This window comes from Centruroides vittatus, unplaced genomic scaffold (genome assembly GCF_030686945.1).
Source record: "Centruroides vittatus isolate TY-2023 unplaced genomic scaffold, ASM3068694v2 contig_19, whole genome shotgun sequence".
Taxonomy (NCBI): domain Eukaryota; kingdom Metazoa; phylum Arthropoda; class Arachnida; order Scorpiones; family Buthidae; genus Centruroides; species Centruroides vittatus.
In genome coordinates, this window is record NW_027121169.1 from 3,807,213 (window position 1) to 3,828,609 (window position 21,397).

The 21,397-nt window shown below is 32.9% G+C and overlaps 2 protein-coding genes across 3 annotated transcripts in view; both read left to right on the forward strand.

Annotated features, from left to right (window-relative positions):
* LOC136970148 (tripartite motif-containing protein 2-like) overlaps positions 1-21,397 on the forward strand; it is a 60,475-nt gene that overhangs the window by 32,455 nt on the left and 6,623 nt on the right. Inside the window, exon 1 of one of the 2 annotated variants that reach the window (XM_067264544.1) lies at positions 19,108-19,173. The exons of the other annotated variant lie outside the window; for it this stretch is intronic. The gene's annotated coding sequence lies outside the window, so the exon portion shown is untranslated. Of the gene's footprint in view, positions 1-19,107; positions 19,174-21,397 lie in introns of those variants that run through there. 2 annotated transcript variants of the gene reach the window in all.
* Positions 1,004-9,779, forward strand: LOC136970149 (tripartite motif-containing protein 2-like). Its single transcript, XM_067264547.1, has 7 exons — positions 1,004-1,138; positions 5,144-6,135; positions 7,895-8,086; positions 8,474-8,617; positions 9,023-9,211; positions 9,272-9,429; positions 9,493-9,779. The coding sequence occupies exons 2-7, from the start codon at positions 5,151-5,153 to the stop codon at positions 9,643-9,645; spliced, it is 1,821 nt and encodes a 606-aa protein (XP_067120648.1). The 5' UTR covers positions 1,004-1,138; positions 5,144-5,150; the 3' UTR covers positions 9,646-9,779.

A 21,397-nucleotide genomic window follows, 5' to 3' on the forward strand; every position in this document is an offset into this window, starting at 1 on the left:
CGAATCTAGAGGGACAAAATTTTATTAAGAATGGAACAATTTATGAGGGTATTATATGTTATTTTTTATAACTTTTGTCTTGCAAAATAATTAAACTAAAATTAATTTTTTATAATTAACTAATAAAAGTAGAATTTTTTTGGCTATTAAGATGTAATGTGCTTCTTTATGGATTTAAGATAAATTTGTTATATCCAGTATTTTGATTCTCACCATTAATTTTATTACGACTTTTTATAAAAAATTGTAGATAAAAATATTTGGATATCCAGTGGTAGGGGCCTATCTTTCTTATAAAAGGAATAGTAGTGTGAGATTTTAAAAAATGGTAAGGTCGGTGTAGGAGTCGGAGTCGCACATTGCAAATTTTTCGGAATTGGAGTTTGTTTCCGGAATTTGTTTACCGATGTCACCACACCGCATGAAACTAAGTAACAAAAATGGCGACTCCATAAATACATTGGTGTCTTGACCTTATGTTTATAGATTTTGATGGAATGTATGACTAGAAAACGTCATTAGTTGGCAGACCATTAGATAAAAAGAGCCTGCTAAAACCACAGTTTACCGAAAACCAGTTTTGTTGCCAGCTCTAATGCCAACTGGCCGCCTGTTAATATAAATTAGGGTAACAATGCAAAAGAAACATAGGATAAAAATTAATATTTAATGAAATGTATTGCTATGTAATTAAATGAATAAAATCGTAAACTTTCCGTGAAAATTTTTATTTGATAATCTGTTTCTACATGAAAATAATTGGTCAAAATGTGAATTAGTGAGATACTTTTGTCTGTTTTTGGGCTATTCGGGTATATAACAATTCAACAACACGAGGTAATGTAATTAACTAACACGATAATTTTATAGCGAAATTATTTCTAATAACAATTATTTTTAATCATTAAAAAGTTTCGAAATTATTTTTATAATACAAAAACACTTTATTTAAGTCGAATTAATTAATTGATATTTTAATTTGACAATTACATCAGAAAAAAACGCCACCTGTTATCGAATAAAAAAAAATATTCTGTCAAGTCGTTTGCTTGTAGCAATTGTGTTTCAGGGACATTTTAAAAATATTCTGATATTTTGCGAAGAGTTTAAATAGAAGATATTCACAAATATCTTTCAGGTTGTATATTTTAACATTTTAAATTAAATGTATTTAAGATATTTAAATAATTAAAGCGAAATTTATAGTTCGAATTAATAGGCCTACTTTTAGGCTTAACTCTTTATGGTAAATTTTTGTATTATTGGCTAAGTGGATTAAACACTAGTAGTTGGTGACGGGTTTGCTACAATATACTGGATTTTTTCACGTATGTAAACATAAATAGGATCAATTTCGACAGTTGTCCACGTGTTGCATTGCATTCAATCAATTTATCCATTTTGATATTTAATTTAAGTGCTCTCCCTGTCTGATGTCATTGAAGCATCAACTGAAAACATTGAAAATTTTGTGCTGAAACAGTATAAATTTTCATATCCAGGTATTTGAGATAATTTTCGTATCAGATTTCTCAACAATGTGTGATTCGTGGATCCATCTCAAATATGTTGACGGGTATTTGAGTTTATAGGAGTAAAAGAACTATATTATATTGTGCAAATTTTAAAAAGTTTGTAATATTTACCTTTTATTAAAATTCATGTTAAAGTTTAAATTAAAATGTTTAAAACAAAGATATTATTTTAAGAAACATTATTTTATATATATGTATTTTAATTAAATTCGACTATAGGGAGTCACCCAAGTTTTCTTTTATTAAAGGTTTCCCAGAAAGTGAAGTTTGAGAAACACTAGGTTAATGTATGCCATTGAGATATTAGAGGCACGTATTATTCCAATTTTTTAAAAATTGTTGAGTTGCAATTTGAAAAAAATTGTAGATCTATAAATTCCCACTGTCATAATCTCAAGGACAGTGTGAGATAGATGAAAGTCGAGACCAGATATGTAAAGTTGGGGAGGCCCGATTAACTATATTCGATCTTTTATTTTGGACCGGAAGTCACGTTATTTCAATCAAAAATCTTTCCCCGAAAGTAGTTGGATGACCGGCATGACTCTATATCAAGCCGTGGTGGCTTACCCCCTGTACTGTACAGTACATCATACTTTTCCGTAATTTGAGGCGGACAAGGTACATCAGAGTCGTTTATCCGAATCAATTGGGGACTGGGGTTGTCAGATAACTGATTTTTTCGGATAATAGATTATGTACGAGAAACTATATTAACCTGTCCGATGTTGAAATTTTTCTCCGTTGCGTGTCACTTCGTGTTGAATTTTCGTCGATTTTAAGCCTAACGAAAATTTTTATAATAATAATCGAGGCTATTGTATCGTTAAAAATTATTTCTTTATTTTGTACAAACAAAATAAATATATTGTAAAAATATAAAAACAAAAATTATACTTTAGAAGTAAATCTAGTATCAAAAAAGTTCGATTCAGCACGACACAGTCCGTATAACCGATATTTCGGATAATCGGTGTTCGGATAAACGACACTCTACTGTATTTTTAATTTATTTAATTTAAAATATATGATTAAAAATTGCAGCCTGGCATTATGACGATGTCACAATAAATAATTGCTCGTTTACTTTGTCAATGCGCCATACTGCAAGGGATGCGAGGATCACGAAATTTTTTACAAATTTGGTCGGGGAAAAACCTGGAATTTAAAACAAAAATATGAATAGGAACCCTGTGTGAGGCAAAAACTGTTTGGATCTACCTTTTTCCATTTTTGAGAATTTTTTAAAAAGCATTATATTTTTAATGCTACTTGCAAGAGAACTCGTACATAACCAAAGAGGTTACAATCAGCCATAAACTAAATATTTCTTTTCACTTATATGAATTTATTTATTTTATTTTTATATAGATTAAAAGAGTTCAATACAGCAACGTAAAACTTCTAAGCATTTTCTAATTACTCAAATATTTGACCCGCGCTTTTCAGTAACTAACTTTCAAATTCAATTCTGACTCACCTTTGGTAAAACGTTTGCCATTGCTGATTTAGACGCTAATAAAAGTTTCCCCCAGAAAATCGAAATATGTTTTCGGAGTAATTAATGTATAATGTATTCAGAGCAGCTCTATTCGTTCTTCGAAATTGTTTTACTCAAATTGCACGAAATTATTTGAAATTCTTCAGAATTATTTAAATCATTTTACAAATATTTTAAATTTAACAAACATTTAGAATTCGTAAAGAATTATTGGCTGTACTATAGATTACCACCTATGGAATTTCGGGACTTTGAGTATATATTTGAACTCAGGAGACAGATGAGTTCAATGATACCTTACTTTTGGACCGGAGACGAAAAATAAGAAATTTATAATATTTACGATTTTTTGCCTTTCACAGTGCATTCCACGCCATTTCAGATTTTTCCGTCGCCTAGCGGTGACGGTCATCTCCCGGAGGGATAGGTTAGGGTTTTTGGACAAGCCACGATAGCGGCGCGTAGTACTAGCCGACCGCGAGCGTGTCGGCAACTTTTTCCCTTTAACTCTTTCCGCCCTGCGGGCATTACGAGGGCCTCTTTTTGCGAGCCTATTATGGGTTTGGCCAGTCCCACAGTGGGGCGGCCGGGTGGTGAGGGACGGGACCCGACATATCCGAATGGACCACCCCCGAAAAATTCCTGGAAATTTTTCGATTCGTTCAGATTCGAACCCGGGTCCCCCAGAACAATAGGGTGCCACCTTCACCGCTCGGCCATCCGGCCTACGTGTCGGCGGCAGAAAGGCCGTAGGCCCCGAGGTCGAGGAGCGCGAAGGGTGTGAGGAAAGGACTTGATTCCAACTTCTGACGATCAGTGTGCTCGTGGATCAACATCTGCCTCTGTTGAAGGTATATATGGCCGACTTGCCGGACTGCCTGTTAAACACGCGATAGGCTTAGCGTAGAGAGCGACGCGACTCCCGATCATCACGCGATTGCCGGAAAAAAGTATGACAACTTTCTTATTTTTCGTCTCCGGTCCCAAAGTAGAGTATCGTTGAATTCATCTCGGTCCCCTCAGTTCTGAAATATACTCACTCCCGAAATTTCATAGGTGGTAATCTATAGTATCCCCGAATTATTAAACATTTAAATAAGCGAAAGTAATTTTAAACGTATTTTGTTTTTAGAATGTACTAATTAAAGTTATTTTAGAATTTAGATTGATACTTTATGCATTTTAATTGGTATCATATAATTAATCATTATGTAACTATGGATATTTCAACAATTTTGGAGATCTTGCACGAACTTATTTATGAATTAGCTTATGTTTTTCCTTGTACTTACCCTGTTTCTCCGAAAATAAGACAGTGTCTTATGTTAATTTTTTCTTCCAAAGATGCGCTAGGTCTTATTTTCAGGGGATGTCTTATTTTTCGTATGGTATGGCGGCTTTCAGCCACTAGGGGAGCTCACCACAGCACACTAGTACAGCATACGGTATGGCGGCAGGCCAGGCGACGGGCCTCTATGTCTAGCCTCTATGTCTCCTCGGATGTCTAGCATGCACATTTACAAGTAACGGATGCGGAAGGGAACATCAGGGTTGGTGGTAGGTAACGGTCTTCATGTCCTGCATGCAACTTCTCTGCAACGAACGGTGGAGGTAGGGGATAACGGCGGCAGGCTAAAAAGAATCACAGCTGCATGCTCTGGTGTTCTGTTCGGCGGGCATGCTTCCAAACGAAAGGTCTTACTTTCCGGGGAGGTCTTATATTTAACAATTCAGCAAAACCTCTACTAGGTGTTATTTTCGGGGAAACACTATAGCAATTGTTAGAGGATGTTTAAGAATAAAGATCGAAAGTGGGACATTTATGTGAATAATCTCTCTTCTGTGGAGAAACTGTATTCCACTAAATTGTAAAAGTCATTATTTTAAGAAATTTATCACATTATATCGATTTTCCTGATTGTTGAATGTCTTTGCGCGCATATTTTTGTATTAGCGAGACTAGAATTTGCTTAGTTTAATGAACAATAATTTATTGATTTACTATACAAAAATCAATAATTTAACAAAATTATAAACATCTAATATACGATACAGTTTTAATATTTAATATCATCTCAATTAAAATATTTCTTAACGTTATTTTCAGTTCTGAAATGATGGCTGGCACTAATGTTACAGTAGAAGAATTATTTATGAAGCCTTATCAAGGGGATATTCAAAAGAAATTACAAAAAATTCAAAATATTAAAGCATTATTAGAACATAAATGCCACTTAGTGAGGGATCGCATTGAGGAAATGTTCAAAACTATCAAAATGGAACTATTTCACGATCTTTTCAAAGTTTTAAATTTAAAACGCAAATATTTAGAAGAAATAGAAATGAAAGTTACAGAATTACGTTCTAGTGTAACAGAAGGTACTTCCCAATCTGTACTTAATACTAAAGAAATGGAACTTATCGACATACAGATCCTAGGTCTTCTTTCATTGGAATTTGTCCCAAACGTGTCTAATTCCATATATCATATTGGTTACATCAGGACTACGCCAACCAAACCGGACGATTTAAGTCTTGAGCTCGAGATGCAGAAGTTTGAAATTGGAACATATCTGGAAGCTAAGGTCAAAAGTAAAAAACCGTGGCATTTTATGACCTTGAACTCGTTATCCGGATATGCCGAAGATGTCGGTGGCGAAAAGATATTACCGAAAATTGTGGACAACAAAGATGGTTCTTACATATTTTACTTTAATTTGAATAGTTATTCCAAATATACTATTCAAGTAACACTGTATGGTCACCCCATCAAAGATAGTCCCTGTATTGTAGAGACTGAACCAGTTACAAGAAATGATAGATACGTGAGACAAGAAACACCATCACCTAGAAATAAAGAACTTTTATTAGAAGAAACCTGGTCAAATTCAAGTTACAAGACATGCCAAAATGAAGAATGTCATCAACCTCATTTGTCAACATCCTTAACTACATCCTGTCGAAATAATAAAGTTTACATTGACATGAATGATGATAGATTTATTGAAGATAAGGATGACGATTACTCTGTTGATTATCGAGAAGACAATCTTTATAATCGTAAAACAGAATGTTCGGATATGAAGTTGGAAGGTAACGGTAAGAATTTATTGATATCGAAATATATGTATGTATAAGAAGGAACGAAAGTGCTTCCTATTATACACACAATTACTTTCCGAGTTGGTGCTTAGATCCCTATTTTTATATTATTGTTATGATTTAACTTTAGAAATATCTCTCAAATGTGACATTGTGACATCATATAGAATATGATCTTAAAACAAAACTTTATTGTATACGAGACGTCCCATTCGCGACCCTTGCGTGATACGGGGATCGCATGACAGCAGTTACCACGTAAAACAAAACTCCACGTAAATTTGTGCTTCATTTCAAATAGTCAAAGTAGATTGCCTCGACTCTTATGCAACCATTTACAATTAACGAAAAATCGCTAAAATGCGTTTAAAATGCTTTATGTTTTTGCTATAATAAATGATAACTGATATTTCTTAATATGCAGATGAAAATTTTATACTGTATCGAGTATACTACTGGAGAAAAATTCATGCAAAACGGGATATTATTCACCATACTAAATTTCATTTCAGTAATACTGTGTTAGGAGTACAGCACGACTTGCTGACTTAAGAGAGTGATTCGCTGGCACTAGAAATGGATTGACCTAACCCATTCCTAGTGCCAAGGTCCTAACCATTTGCCAGGGCCATCGAGAGTTTATGGGTTCAGGAGTAGCTCTTAGCTGGCTTCTTTAGTCATTTCTTTTTTAACAAATAATATATGGTACGTACTAGAATGTTTGCTTTTATTTTAAAAAGTTGTAGATTTTATTTTCCATTTGTAAAAATAATGTTAATTTTATATGGATAGGAATACTACGAGTTCCTAAGGTTTTTCTGGGCCGGAAAAAGTCTCAGGTCTTTCCCTCTCGACGGCTCTGCCCTTTGACATCTGCGAAAACATTAATCCGCAAGTAACAGTCCTGCGTAAAACAAGTACAGTACATTGGCCGCTGACATCGTAATGTTGTATCTGACGTTTCTTTTTCTTGTATAAAATTGAATAACGTTTTACTATATTTGTAATAGTTAATGTGAACTATTGCGATGTTAATCGTATAATCGTTGAAATTAAGGAATTGTTCCTTTAATTCGGACGGTTATCAGAGATTGACAGAATCGTCGCAGATATTTCTGGATAAAAACAGCGAGAAAATGGTTTAAATGACAATTCGTAACTATTGAATTCGGAAATTTTCTGAAAAAAAGAAGAGTACAGATAGCTCGAATTAGTTACATATCATAAAATATGCACTGTACAGATCTGAATAAAAAATCCGAATTGAGACCGATATAGCCGAAAGTATTCTTGAAGAATAGTCGAGCGTGACGCATATCATAAACTTTTTGTAGGATACATAACAGATAAACGAGCACGTCAAGGATATTTTTTCAACTATAAATTTTTTGAAAAATTGTTTGAACAATATGGTGTATAGTTACGAATTTTTTTTTTCTTCGAATGGTAGTTATTTTAATAGTTCAAACAGGCCAATAAATTTTCTACAGTTAGAAAACTTAATCTTCAGAATAGTGTCTCAGGTCAATCGACATGCCATTTAAACGACAGCTCATATCACACACGCTACCAGTCCTGGTAACGTTGAATATATGACGAAATATTTTATTTTTTTAAATTTGATGACAATCCTCAGTTATGAATAACCGAATTCGTGATTATCGCTACTCATTAAACATTACTTGTATTTTAATAAATAAGCGAAAATACTGTTATAATTTTTTTTATGAGCTTCATGATGAATTTCTTCTTCCAGATGATGATCTTATTCTTAAAGCTAATCTTCTAACTACGGTAGGAGTACGAGATGGCGTCGAGCTTCACTTTCCCATAGGAGTAGCTGTAAATCATAATAACGACACCATTATATGTGATACTGGGCATCACATGGTATGGATTGTAAATGGAGACGGAAAACTCAAACAGAAAATTCAGCAAAAGAAAAAAGGTAAGAATGAATTATTGTTGAATGGGATTATTTTTCTAACATCACATACGTGGATCGTAGTTTTTGAAATTACGTGGAAAGTGTGTTTCAGATCTAATTCCATAATCCACTTGATAACGTGATGCTGAAAAATTGAAGTGTAGAATTTTTGAATTTATGTAATTTTAAAAATTCTTCCCTTAGTATTTCTAAATTATTACTCTCTCGCGTTTATAATTTATTTTATTTTTTTTAATTCAAACTTTGAAGAACAGATATAAATTACGATATTATATCAGAACGTGTTCTATGATAAACTAATTATTGATACATTCATAATCAAAAACGTAAGTGTTTCTATGAATGTAAATCATTTTAAATTCTTATTCGTGTTTTTTTATCTTACAGGAGAAAATTTCTTCAGGCCTTCAGCAGTAGTAGTTATGGAAGATGATAGTCTTGTCATAAAGGATAGTACAGGACTTCATTTATATAATAAAGATGGCATTTTTATAAGAAGTATTGGTGAAACAGTACTCCAGAGGCCTTTTGGTAAAACAATTTCTTATTTATGTTTACCAAACATAATGCATTATCGCAATATCTTTAGGTTACAGAGAAGAAACAAAATTTCTGTAAATGAGGTCTTCAAAATTTAATTAAAAAATATCAGCAACAAAAAAATTTTAATGAAGACGAAATGCAAGAAAGTGGGAAATTGTATTCAAATATGATTGTTTTTTGTCAGAATTTTGATCATTTAGTAAAATGTTTTTGAATCGAGAGAAATATTAAATATATTACGATTAATTATAAAAATTTAGATGTTTCACGAAATTGTTGCTGATTGCTAACTTTTAGAAATTATATAGTCAACTAAGATTTGCTTCAATATTTTATTTATTAAATATTACGGACGATTTTATCAAGTTTTTTTCATTATTCTTTAATTTACAGGTCTTGCAATTACAGAAGACCAGAAGTTGATAACGTTAAACGAGACACGGAAATCTGATCTCTTTGTTTTCAACAAAGATGGCGGCATAGAAAACCGTAATTTATACGAACCATTAATGAAGCGACATGAAAAATCGAAATGTCGATTTTTGGCATATTACTCTAATGAAGTTGTCGTATCCGATTTAGGTAGGAAGAAATATACAGAGAATATTTATCGAGATTTTATCAAAATTACTGAATTTTCAGGTTTGAGTGTGATGTATAAAACTACTGTGGATGGTAAATTGATCAAAACCTTCGGCACTTTTGGAAATATTGAGGGAACCATGAACGAACCATCTGGCATCGCTTTGGATCCGACAGGAACCATGCTTATTGGCGATAGCAGAAACGATCGTATACAGGTAAGTTATAATAAAATAAACACGATTAAGGCAACAGAAACTTTACACGCATGAACATTACAGGTTTTTGATTGGGAAGGTGAATATATCGGTAAAGTGACTTTCTCTCATCCCATTCGAAGACCGTCTGACATAACTTTGACTAAAGATGGACGTCTGTACGTTCTTAATTACTTGAATCATCACTTAGCAATTTATGCTCTTAAAATAGAGTAATTTTCAAATCTGTTTTTCACAAATCATTATGAATTTTAAGTATTGAACATATTAAATTGAATTCATACTGTTTACCAGATTTTGAATTTTTGTCATACAGTATTCTTTAAGTTTCTTACAATGTACGTACAGTACATGTATTTAATTTCATAAATTAAAACGATCCACTACATATAAATACTTTATTTTTCGATTTTGATTTGGTGTGAATACCTTGACTCTTTAACATACACAATGTATTTGAAGTTCCGTCGGATGTTAAAATTCTTTTTAAAACAATTACAAAAGACACAGTCGTTCCGGAAAAATTATACACAATGTATGTTAAAAACTACATAATTTGCAATGGCGTTGCTTAGATATAGAAAAGTATGCAAAAGATATGTAAATATTTCGTTCAAATGGATGATGATCAAAAGTATGATGAAGATGATAGTTTTTTCCTGAAATCTACAGAAAGCTTTTTTACTAGCGGGTTTTAAGAAAAACTTGAAATACTTTTCAGGAATGAAACCATAATATAAAATGTCTTTCGAAAGAATTTACATCGTTAAAAACTATAGAAGTGAGCGTGAATGTAAATTTTTTAAATGAGCATTGAATGTGAATACTTATAACATTATTAATCAAATATTTCATTTCTATTTTTTCGGTTTAAAATGTACGAAAATCGAATTTGGCATACGAAAAATGATTTAAGGTTATCGAAGGATCATTCGCAAAAGAGTGAGTTGGCCAAAAATCGAAGCTCGCCAGTATTGTCTGTTTATAAATCGCATTTTCGCGTGGTTCCGTGTCCAGGTAGCTGTCACAATCGAAATTGTTCCCCATTCTCCAAAATGTCAAAGGAATAAAATATCGTTTACTACCGATCTACTCAATTCGGAGAAAATTATAAAATCAATGTCAATTTTTCCGATTAGAAATTGTAGACGGTATTATACACAATATATACTAGAAGAATACTAAAATGTTTTCATATCCGTCTTGCCCCATCACCAGGAGCCAAACAGTCTTCACAGATACGATATTGTATGATATATAATCGATATTTTCTGAAGACACAATGAATACGATAGTTATTTTAAAAATTTTATCATCTCTCTCATCCGTTATTAAAATCGCGTTATCGGTGTCAGTTTTTAAAAAATCCGATATACTATACTTGTTGCGATACTAACTTTACTTAGAGCCTATAAAATACGTATCGAACTAAATAATAAACATTTTCTATTTTCGTTATTTTTTCTTGTTTCTTCTGAATGTAACGCATATATTTAATAGAAGTGTGAAGAATTCAGCCCAAACGTTATTTTATTTTTTTGAGGTCGCTATATTTTGTTTGTTTTTCTCTTAATTTGAACAGTTTTTGTTTAAAAGGACGAAAACCCTACACTCTTCATTCAAAATTAACCTCAATTTAAAAGTTGATGGATGCCCGTGCTTATTGTTGCTTGCATCAGCAGGTCTCTGTCGAAAACGGCACGTACGATTTGATAAATTAAAAGTGGCCATAAAATCGTAACGTCACAGGGTAATTTAGTCAACTTAATATTAAGTATATAGTTTGTCAAATATTGTATGGGGAAAATTGTCGGTAAGAAAGAATTGTAAAACGGTTATAGCGAATATGTAGACGAGCAAAAACAATTGTTACCGAATAAGTGGGTAGATGAGCACGAAGTTTAAAATATGACCTCACATTCGGTACTTAAGACTATAAAAGCAAAGACAAAGAGTAATTCCTAGTCGACACGGAGTGTGACAAGTGATTTAGTTTGAGAAAAATTGCAATTGTAATTTAGACTTAAGAAGCATCTTTGTGGGATGCTTGAATTGTTGTTGAATTCTGTTTTTGTCAAAAATAATTTGTTTAGAACTAAGTAATTTTTTTTTCAATTTACAAGAAAAGTCTTTTAAAAAATTTTCACAATAGGTTAACAGAAGAAAACACAAGGCCTCGTCATTTTCCTTCATCCTACGTCGTCTTCAGAAACGAAGAGTGTTTCGGCGGAGTCTTGTATTGTAGGCTCTTATCCGCCTCGATATGTAAAACATGTAAAAATATTCCGTCCGCAATGACCAAACTCGTAAATGTATATATCTCGATTATATCTATATATATAATCGAGACGAGTTGATGATAATAATAATAATCAGCGCAGAGCCCAAATGTATCTATTATAAATGTATAACACTTCCCCCGTGGGGGGAATTTCAAAAAATCCCTTCTTAATGTACATTCTCTTGACGTACCCTATTAAAACGCAATCAAAAACGCATCTAAAATAGTATAATAAAAGCCGAGTTCTTCACAGTAAGCCTTTAATCCCGTCACTTTTCCCGCTGGGGAATATCGAAAAATCCCTTTTTAGTGTATATTCTGTTGACGTAACCTATTAAAACGCAATTAAAAACGCAAAAAACGCATGTAAAATAGTATAATAGATGCCGAGTTCTTCACGGTAAGCCTTAATCCCGTCCATCTCCCCCCACTGGGGGGAATTTCGACATGTATATTATATAAAAACACGTGCGTATTCGAATGCAACGTTGTGTCAAAATTTCAAAGGAATCGGTAGGAACAAACGAACGTTATATTTTATTTATATTAATATTTATATTAAGTAATAATTTTAATAAAATAGGAATAATTAATAGTTATTCTCCTAACCTCACTCAGACTCTATTACACTGTAAGACAACAACACCTTGATGCTGAGAACCTTTAACTTTAATCATAAACAAACGTTTTCGGCCCATTCCATGGCCATCGTCAGGCTAACAACATTCGAATACTGTTCCGAATAACCAATTTCAAATTTAAATAAAATACAAAAGAACTCACGCGCGATGCTAAACAACGTAAACTAAAACTAATATAAACAACATAGAAAAGAACAAACGAACGTTATATATTATTTATATAGATAGATAGAAAATGATCTGCTTCAGTCCATTCTCACAGAAAAGCATAATGCCTGACAGAAAAGCAAACTTAGTTCGTCGGAAGGTAGCGCCATCTGTTGGACATAAAAGCCTTAATTTATATATAAATATATTTTTGAAAGGGGGGAGATGGTGTAGGGGTATGAAAAATAGATAGTAGCCGATTCTCAGACCTACTGAATATGCATATAAAATTTGGTAAAAATCGGTAAAGCCGTTTCGGAGGAGTACGGTAACTAACATTGTGACACGAGAATTTTATATATAAGATATAATCGAGACGAGTTGATGATAATAATAATAATCAGCGCAGAGCCCAAACGGTGAGGAGTTAGAAGTTGAAATTTGGTACACAGTTAGGGTACGTCACGAGGACGCACACTAAGAAGGGATTTTTCGAAATTTCTCCCCACGGGGGAGAGGGACAGGATTAAGTCCTAAGACTTCCATCAACAATGGAAGTGTTAAGAGAAAGCGACGTGCAAGATGCAGATGCAGTTTTTTTCGTTTTTGCGGGAAATCGAAATATTTTTAGACCCATCTAAACATTTCTAATTAGTCTGAAAACACGGAAACCGAATTCTTGCATTCTGTGAAAACGGCACGTTGACTATAATGTAATAATCTTAATCTTCGCTATTGTTACTTTTGCCCGAGCAACGCCGGGCCTATCTGCTAGTTTACGTTAATAAAACTGGTAAAAACTAGTGAATAGCCAGAACGACAATTAAATTTAAAATGTTAAAAAAAAATGCTTTACAAAAAAATTCTTAATTTTTTTAAAAATTGGATTATCGTCCTGGCTATTTACTAGCTTTTTAGCTATTACTAGCGTTTTTCCTTAATTTCGAGACCAAATATGGAAACCTTAGGGCAGGAGACCCTTATGAACTATGTACGAACTTCCGATGCAAACCGGAAATCATGTTATTTCAATTCAAAACTTCCCCCGAAATATGTTAGATGACCAATACCACTCTTGTTAAAGGACAAGTATGATGTACAGGGGCAAGACACTGTTAATTTGAGGTGGAGAGCATATATTTTAAATTAAATTAATTAAAAGTATGATTAAAAATTGCAGCCCGGCATTGTGACGATGTCACAATAAATAAATATTCGTTATGTATAACATAACGAGCAATTATTTATTTATAGCCATAACCCGGAACGTAAAACGGCATAAAACTTCCGTGGATGTGTGTTGGCGTCTATTTCGCTTAATAACTCAGGATGGGGTAAAGATTAACGAAATTTGGCATGGTGGCTTGTATATGAGGGGCATTGATGCTATTAAATTTTGGTGGTTAAAGGTCGTAGGGGTGGGAGATAAACTGGAGCGTGTGTATCTCCAGTAGGGTCAGACCTAATGACGATTTTACTCGTTATTAAGATAAGTTTTTTTTTTTTAATATAAAAACTCAACCCTACCCTCAAATTAAGCTTTTTGCCATTTTAGAGTAGTTAAAAATATGAGATTTTCTTGTAAAAACTTTATATAACAGATGGCGCCACACGCAATTTTATTAAATTGTAATTAAAATTATAAAAGTTATTTTCTAGATAGGATCTCATAATAGCCAGGAAAGTTGCTGAACTTTTTTTTACTTGGAGCAGTGTCATTGCTGTGACTCTCAATAACGTCGAGATTTGCGACCTTATGTAAGTCGCTGTTCTTACGTGTTTTCATTAATTTTGAGCATAACACACGCACCACTTGTGAGAGATGTGTTCAGAAGTTAACTCTCTCGGCGATAATGTTATCTTTTACCATTACTATCTTTAAATCGTAATTACAAAAGCATGTTATACAGTATAACTTCATAAATAAAAGCATCTAAATCTGTTAACGTTATTACATTTTTGTACAATGGCATGTTAGAACACTTGCATTCCATTTGATTTCCTTTTAATTTTCCCGGATGTTATACTGCATAGGCTATATTACAGAGGGAAAGTGTGGCGATCGGTCAAAAATGACCACCCACAGATTTTTACATTTTTTTGAAACGTTGAGAAATGTGAAAAAAATTGGGGTTTTCTATATGTATGGATTTTAGTATTTGTGGGGAGCACGATTTTGTTCATTCAGTTTAAAGTTTAATAACTCCTGTGCCTTTCGTCGAAAATTTCTGAAATTTTGCAGGGAGGTTTAGGGGCATTGATCCTATTAAATTTTGATGGTTAAAGGTCAAGGAGATGGAGAGATAGAGGAGGGTTCGTGTGTTATACAGTATCTTGATTAGGGTAGGACTTGATGATTTTATTCGTTATTATTTACATTTGAAAAATGAAACTTGTCTCTGAAAATTAAGCTTTTTTTCATTTTATAATAATTTATATGAAGTTTTCAAATAAAATATTATAACAGATTGCACCAAACGCAATTTTAAATGTTTTGCTGGGAAACTACAAGTCGTTGCTGGATTGTTTTAAAGATGTAATTCAGTGTTTCCCAACCTTTTTGTGCTATGCCCCACCTAAGCCTTTCTAAAATTCTTATGCCCCCCCAACATATATGTTGAACTCTTTTGGAAGGTCTCGCGTTGTCGTGTTCGTTGAAGTTTTTTCTTGCACTTAATTGCCACACTGTTTTATCGTAACCACGATAAAACCCAATCCTTTCATCAGTCACTTGCACTTTCCAGTCATTGCCAAACGCGACCTGGAACACCACAACTCACGTCTGCCCACCTCGAGGTCTGGGCAAAGAATGTTCTTTCTCCTCTTTCACCGGTTTCAGGGGCTCGTTCATCTCTTTGTTCTCAGTGGTTCCCAGAATTGTTAATCCCACCCCAAGGGAAAAGGGTTATAAAGGAAAATTCTAGAAGGAAAGGGAAACAAAGAAAATTAAAACTAACTTAAATCAATATTTACAATAAATATGGCGTACGGCGGCTATGCGGTTAACTTAAACTCTGGACGAGTTTCGAATTGCCCCCCCTTAAGAATCAAATTGCTCCCTTGTGGGGCGTGGGCCCCACGTTGGGAAACACTGATGTAACTCCATATATGTATTTTTGAGAATAATGTTTGGTGGTTAGTTTATAAAAAAAATTTAAATCTAGGATGGTTATCAATTTTTATGAGTTTAAATTACCCACAAAAGAAGAGAATCCGTACAAGAGAAACTACGAAATGTCGGGATTATAACTAATCCTCAAATTTTTATGTAATTGATGTAATTGTGTATTATATTCGCCTTTCTGTTTTATATGTAGTTAACAGTCGGAAACGAATTAAAAATGACAGTTTAATAAGATATATTTTACCATAAGACTTAAGACATTCAGGGCCGGATTTACATAAGGGCATTTGGGGCCGGTGCCCAGGGCCCCAACAAAACTATGCTTAAACATTTTTTTAGTACTATATACTTAACTATTGCATATATATAGGGTGGGCCAATGAAAACGAAACGGCAGAGTGTTCGTGTTCGTCCAAGCAAATCGCTCGGACAGGTCGATTTTATTCTCGAGGGGACATCTTATGCAATAAAGTTTTTGCGAATCTGAATATTAACTAAACAAACATTTTTTTCGAAATAAATGTTTGTTCAGTTAATACAAAATAAATGAGTTTTTAAAATTTTTGTTGTCTGTTGTATTCAGAATCGCAAAAACTTTATTGCAAAAGATGTCCCCTCGAGAATAAAATCGACCTGTCCGAGCGATTAGCTTGGACGAACACGAACACACTGCCGTTTCGTTTTCGTTGGTATAGAGCTAGTGGAAGAAACTGCAAACTAGATTGAGGCGCCTCTAGCGGCGACGCCGGGTAACAGAATCGGGGCTACAAAGGCAGCACCAGTGTTGTTTCACCTAGTTCTTTTGTAGTAATCTAATACCTTTTTACTTGTTCCAGTACCAAGATACCTAACACCATTTTCCTACTATTATTTATGAAATCCTAATATCTTTCCTTTCAATTTAGTACCTTTCAAAACATTCGTTTTAATTCTATATTTCTATATTTTTCTACTTTACTTTGGCAGTAAATAGATGTTTTTATTGCTTCCTCATTCAAGTGCAGCAGTTGAACGTATTTTTTTTTTTTTTTTGCAATTAAATTTAATAAAAATTAAACTACAAAACCGAGTTCTTAAAAGCAACAATGATAAAATGTTACACTTGGAAACCATCATCTGCTTCAACCATACAAAAACATTCTAGTGAGGAAGATTCTGATGATGACGATCTTACCAATGATTTTTCAATTTGATAATTTTAAAGTTCAGTACTTCATGTTCATTACTTTTGTTTCATCATTTTGTTCATTTGATTGTTGTTGAGGAATAATAGCATTCTCGCAACATATGAATTTATCCTGTATGAATTTTGTATGTTACATGTAAAACTATTTATATTTTAATAAATAGAAATTTGATAAATTCTAAATTTATATATTACTTATAAGTATATATTTAATAATATATAATATATACATACATTCTGCAGTTTAAGGTCAAAGTAATGCCTGCATTAGTCAATACAGTCACTTCTCGACTTACGACGGGGTTCGGTTCCGCAACTTCGGACGTAAGTCAAGAAGTGACTGTACTTCAACAAAACAGTTAGCCATCTTCACAAGCACACGCGAAGGGTAACTAACTACACAACATAACTAAAGATGACGCAATCAATCGCCAAAAGCGTGCAAAATATATATGTATATGATATATATACATTCTACGAAACCTATAAAAAAATTGATACATTTAAAAAAATTTTTAATGAAATTTTTCGTCATAAGTGCGAATGGTCGTAACTCGAGAAGTGTCTGTAGATCATTGGGACTGAGCAGTATTAATATTCTTATATTTATTATACTCTTAATTTTGTACAATTTAAAGAGTGGTGTGGAAGAAGTAAACTATATATCTATTTCATGGTAAATAATGAAATTTGTAACTAACCATATATATAAAGGAACTTCAATAAGGACCATAGTAATAGCTAATAGTATTGTATTAATAAGGAAATTCTTATCCTCATTTTCTCAAAATACTAATTTTGCTTCTTACTCCTTTCTTCCACAGATCTCGTAAATTCAAATATCACATCATATGCCAATTAATATCTGTCAGATTAACAAAATAACATAAAAAAAGAAAATTACTAAACTTTACATTAGAGAACTAAATTTAAAATAGAGCCAACTAAGGTTAACAGGAGATTGGAGATTGGTTAGAAAGCAACACATCATTATGTAATTAACCTCAGGAATTAAATTGCAGTCAGCCATTTCTCTTTCGTCCCGGGGTAGGACTATTATTCATGCGGGAACGAATAAAAACTTTGTACCTGGCGGCGCAGTAATATAGGTAACACTACAACCGACCACACAACAGTTATTTTTTGAAGTTTTGTGTGGCAGAAAGCTGTTTTTCATTATCACAGGCAGAAAACAAGCACCGCGTCTCAGTACGTATCTAACCCAAAGACGTTCGTGTTTTCCCGAAAAAGTTTCCCCTGCCTGCGTACAGGTGGCGTTCAACGCAGTTCAACTAGCTCTGTAAGTTTCACTGGTGTAAAGTTAACTTGCAGAAAAAAATTTTACATAAGCATTTTCAATTAAATTAAAATACATATATTTTATTGTGTAAAACTAATTATGTTTACAATAACCTTATTTTTAAATGAAATTTACAACTTCCTACAGTTGAAATTTTTAAAATACTTGAAATATCGCGTGATTATTTATACACGTTCGTGCAAGTTTATAACTTTTCTAAATCATCAAATTTGCCTACTGTTAAAGGGGCCCTCATCTTATTTGTGCCCATGGGCCTCTGATTGTTAAATCCGACCCTGATGGCATTCAAATGCATATCGGTAAATATTTACCACATATATTTGCATATTTGAACTGTTTTCAACTTCTACTCACGAAACTATATTGCCAAAGTATCACAATGAGCAAAATAGTGGATGCATAGTTTCGTGCATGTTGGGTGGGATACACGAAATTAAATCCAAATCTGAAGTTACTGGATATGATTTCGCGAATCATCAAAATGCAAAGAATTAAACTATACGGTAACTTAATCTGAGGATAATTTACGTCTAGAGATACAGAATTTTACATCAAGCTTCTTATATAATTTTTTAGTCTCAAGTTTTTCTGGTTTGTGAGCATTAAGGAGACTTTATCATACTCATCACGTGTTCGGCCACGCCCGCTTTGTAGAATCCCGACATATCACGTGTTATTGTTCAGATTGTTTATATATATATATTGGTTATTGATAACATAAAACTTACACAATATTTTTAATAAAAATTAAATATATATAATTTATTTAAAACAAACTAATGAAGGATGTTTACTGTAGTGATGTAAAAGACTTGACTTGGAAATTTTGCAGTTATTTTAATTAAACGAATTAAATACAGGAAACATATTCAATGCCACTGCACTTAAATTCTATTTCTATTAGTGAATTGACATCAAGTTTACTTCAGAGCGCTGAGCACTCCTAGCGTCGAAATTACGAATTATCCATCGCTTTGTCTGTGGTTGACAGTTTACGAAGTTGTTTATGAGAATGTAAACATAGGAGACTGTTTCTAAACTCAGGTATTGTTGCTTACGTTTAGATTTTGATCTTCTCAGATTGCTGTTCCGTAAATTATAATTATTAAACCAGAAAAGGTTTATGTTACGATATAATATTGCGAATGGTTAAATCGCTGCAGGCTATCAGCTGATTTTAGGAGTAACATAGCTGGGTCATAAGAATACATAAATACTAAAAAATGAATCTGGGAGCCAGAGAAAGGAAGTATAATTTTTTGCACGTGAAATTCATTAGGCATTCAATAACATCGAAATATTTCTGGACGATAATTTTTATTGAATGACTAGAAAGTATTATCACAAAAATCAAATTAAATCGCAAATTAAAGTAGTGTAACATATACATCGCAAGTACTTTAGCAATAAACATACATAAGACAGATAGATTTTGTTACAGCTACAATTATCTAATTAACATAGAATTTTATTTGAAAGAGTACTTTGCCTTTGAACTTAAGCTAACAATTTTTTGTTTCCTGTACAATCATCGTAAAATTGTAAGCAGTCAAATTCTTTGAAGTTATAATTAACCATTAATCAATTCTTAGTTCATTTCCATCAGGTCCATTGAGTATTTGCCATGCTAACGACTTTCAACATGAGCACTGTGGCTTGGTATTGCAAAATAAAGAGACATAAAAAAATTTGAGTTTGAAGTTTTATTTATTAATTAATTAATAATCAAACACCTTTATCGTTGCCAAGAAAGTTTAATTTTATAACGATATTTTTATTAAACGATCTATTCCACAGGCCATCATCAGGTTGAAAACTGACAATTGGAACAGTTCCGTTCCAGAGGATCGAATACAAATATTTAAATTTCAAAAAAATTGACAACAGATTAAACAATAATAAATGAATAGTGTATAAAAAATTATATCTAATAAAACAAAGAATAAAATAAAAATTAAAAGTAAACTCAGAAATACTCCTAAATACAAGTATCAACTAATACTAATGTAGAACAATGAAATAAACGTGTAAATTAAGAGTTCCTTGCAGAGTTTTTAACAATATACTTCCAGGCCAATGGAAGGCCTTCAGCGTCCCTCACATTTATACATATCCCTTCTAGTTTGTTTTTATAAATCTCTATTTTCTCAGTTGTCCTTGCTAACGTTGGAGAGCTCACGGGTTTGATAATGTTCGCTTCATCCCATTTAACTACTGAACTTTGGGTCTGAGCCATTTGGGATAGTACTGTGGCGTTGGAACTTTTTCTGATGTTATACTTGTGCTCCTTGAGTCTTACACTCAAATTCCTTGTAACGCCAATATAATCTTTCCTAATTCCCAGCTGTGTGTTTTCATATGGTATCCTATACACACTTGCCTTATCTTCCTTCTTAATGCTATCCTTGTCATTTCTTAAAATCTTATATAGGTTTGGGGCTCTTTTTAGAATTATTGTTGACTCATTGCGGTTTGCAATTTCTTTCATAATGCCTTTGGCGTATCTGTTATAAGTGAATTTTGTGATTTTACCGGGACCTTGTTTTGAGCCCCTTACTATGTTCTTCTCACATCTTCTAACAATTCCTGTTATTGTGTTTTTCTTGTACCCTAAGGTTTTGGCTACTTGTAGAATTCTGTCGATTTCCTTTGCTCTGTCCATAACATTGTCACAATATAGAAAGGCCCTTCAAATTAGAGCCTAGAATACTGCTATCTTATAGTGGTATGGATCATTTGATTGCGAGGGGATATAAAGCGGACTGTGCGTTGGTTTAATGTAAACACTGGTAGATAAATGCCCTTTTTTGAATTGGATGTTGATGTCTAAAAAGTGTATTATTACAGAACTTTTCTGTTCTAATTTCAGTTTTAGGCCGTCGTTATTATGATTGATGCTTTCAATGAATTCACTTATCTTACGGTTATTATTCCATAATATAAAGATGTCGTCCACATATCTTTTAAAATATACTATATCTTTACGGAAGTCATATAAAACTCTTTTCTCCAGTTTTCTAACAACCAACTCACAAAGAATTCCTGAGATTGGACTTCCCATTGGAATCCCCCTTTTTTGTCTATATGTTTGACCATCATAGCTGAAGATAGATTTGTAGTATATCAGGTTAGCCAGTTCTACTACTTTGTTCTTGTAATGTATCAATTCAGGGATTTTGCTGAACAAGAATTTGTTTTAAATTAAACTTTCTTGGCAACGATAAAGATGTTTGATTATTATTTAATATTTTGCTGAGCACATTCTATA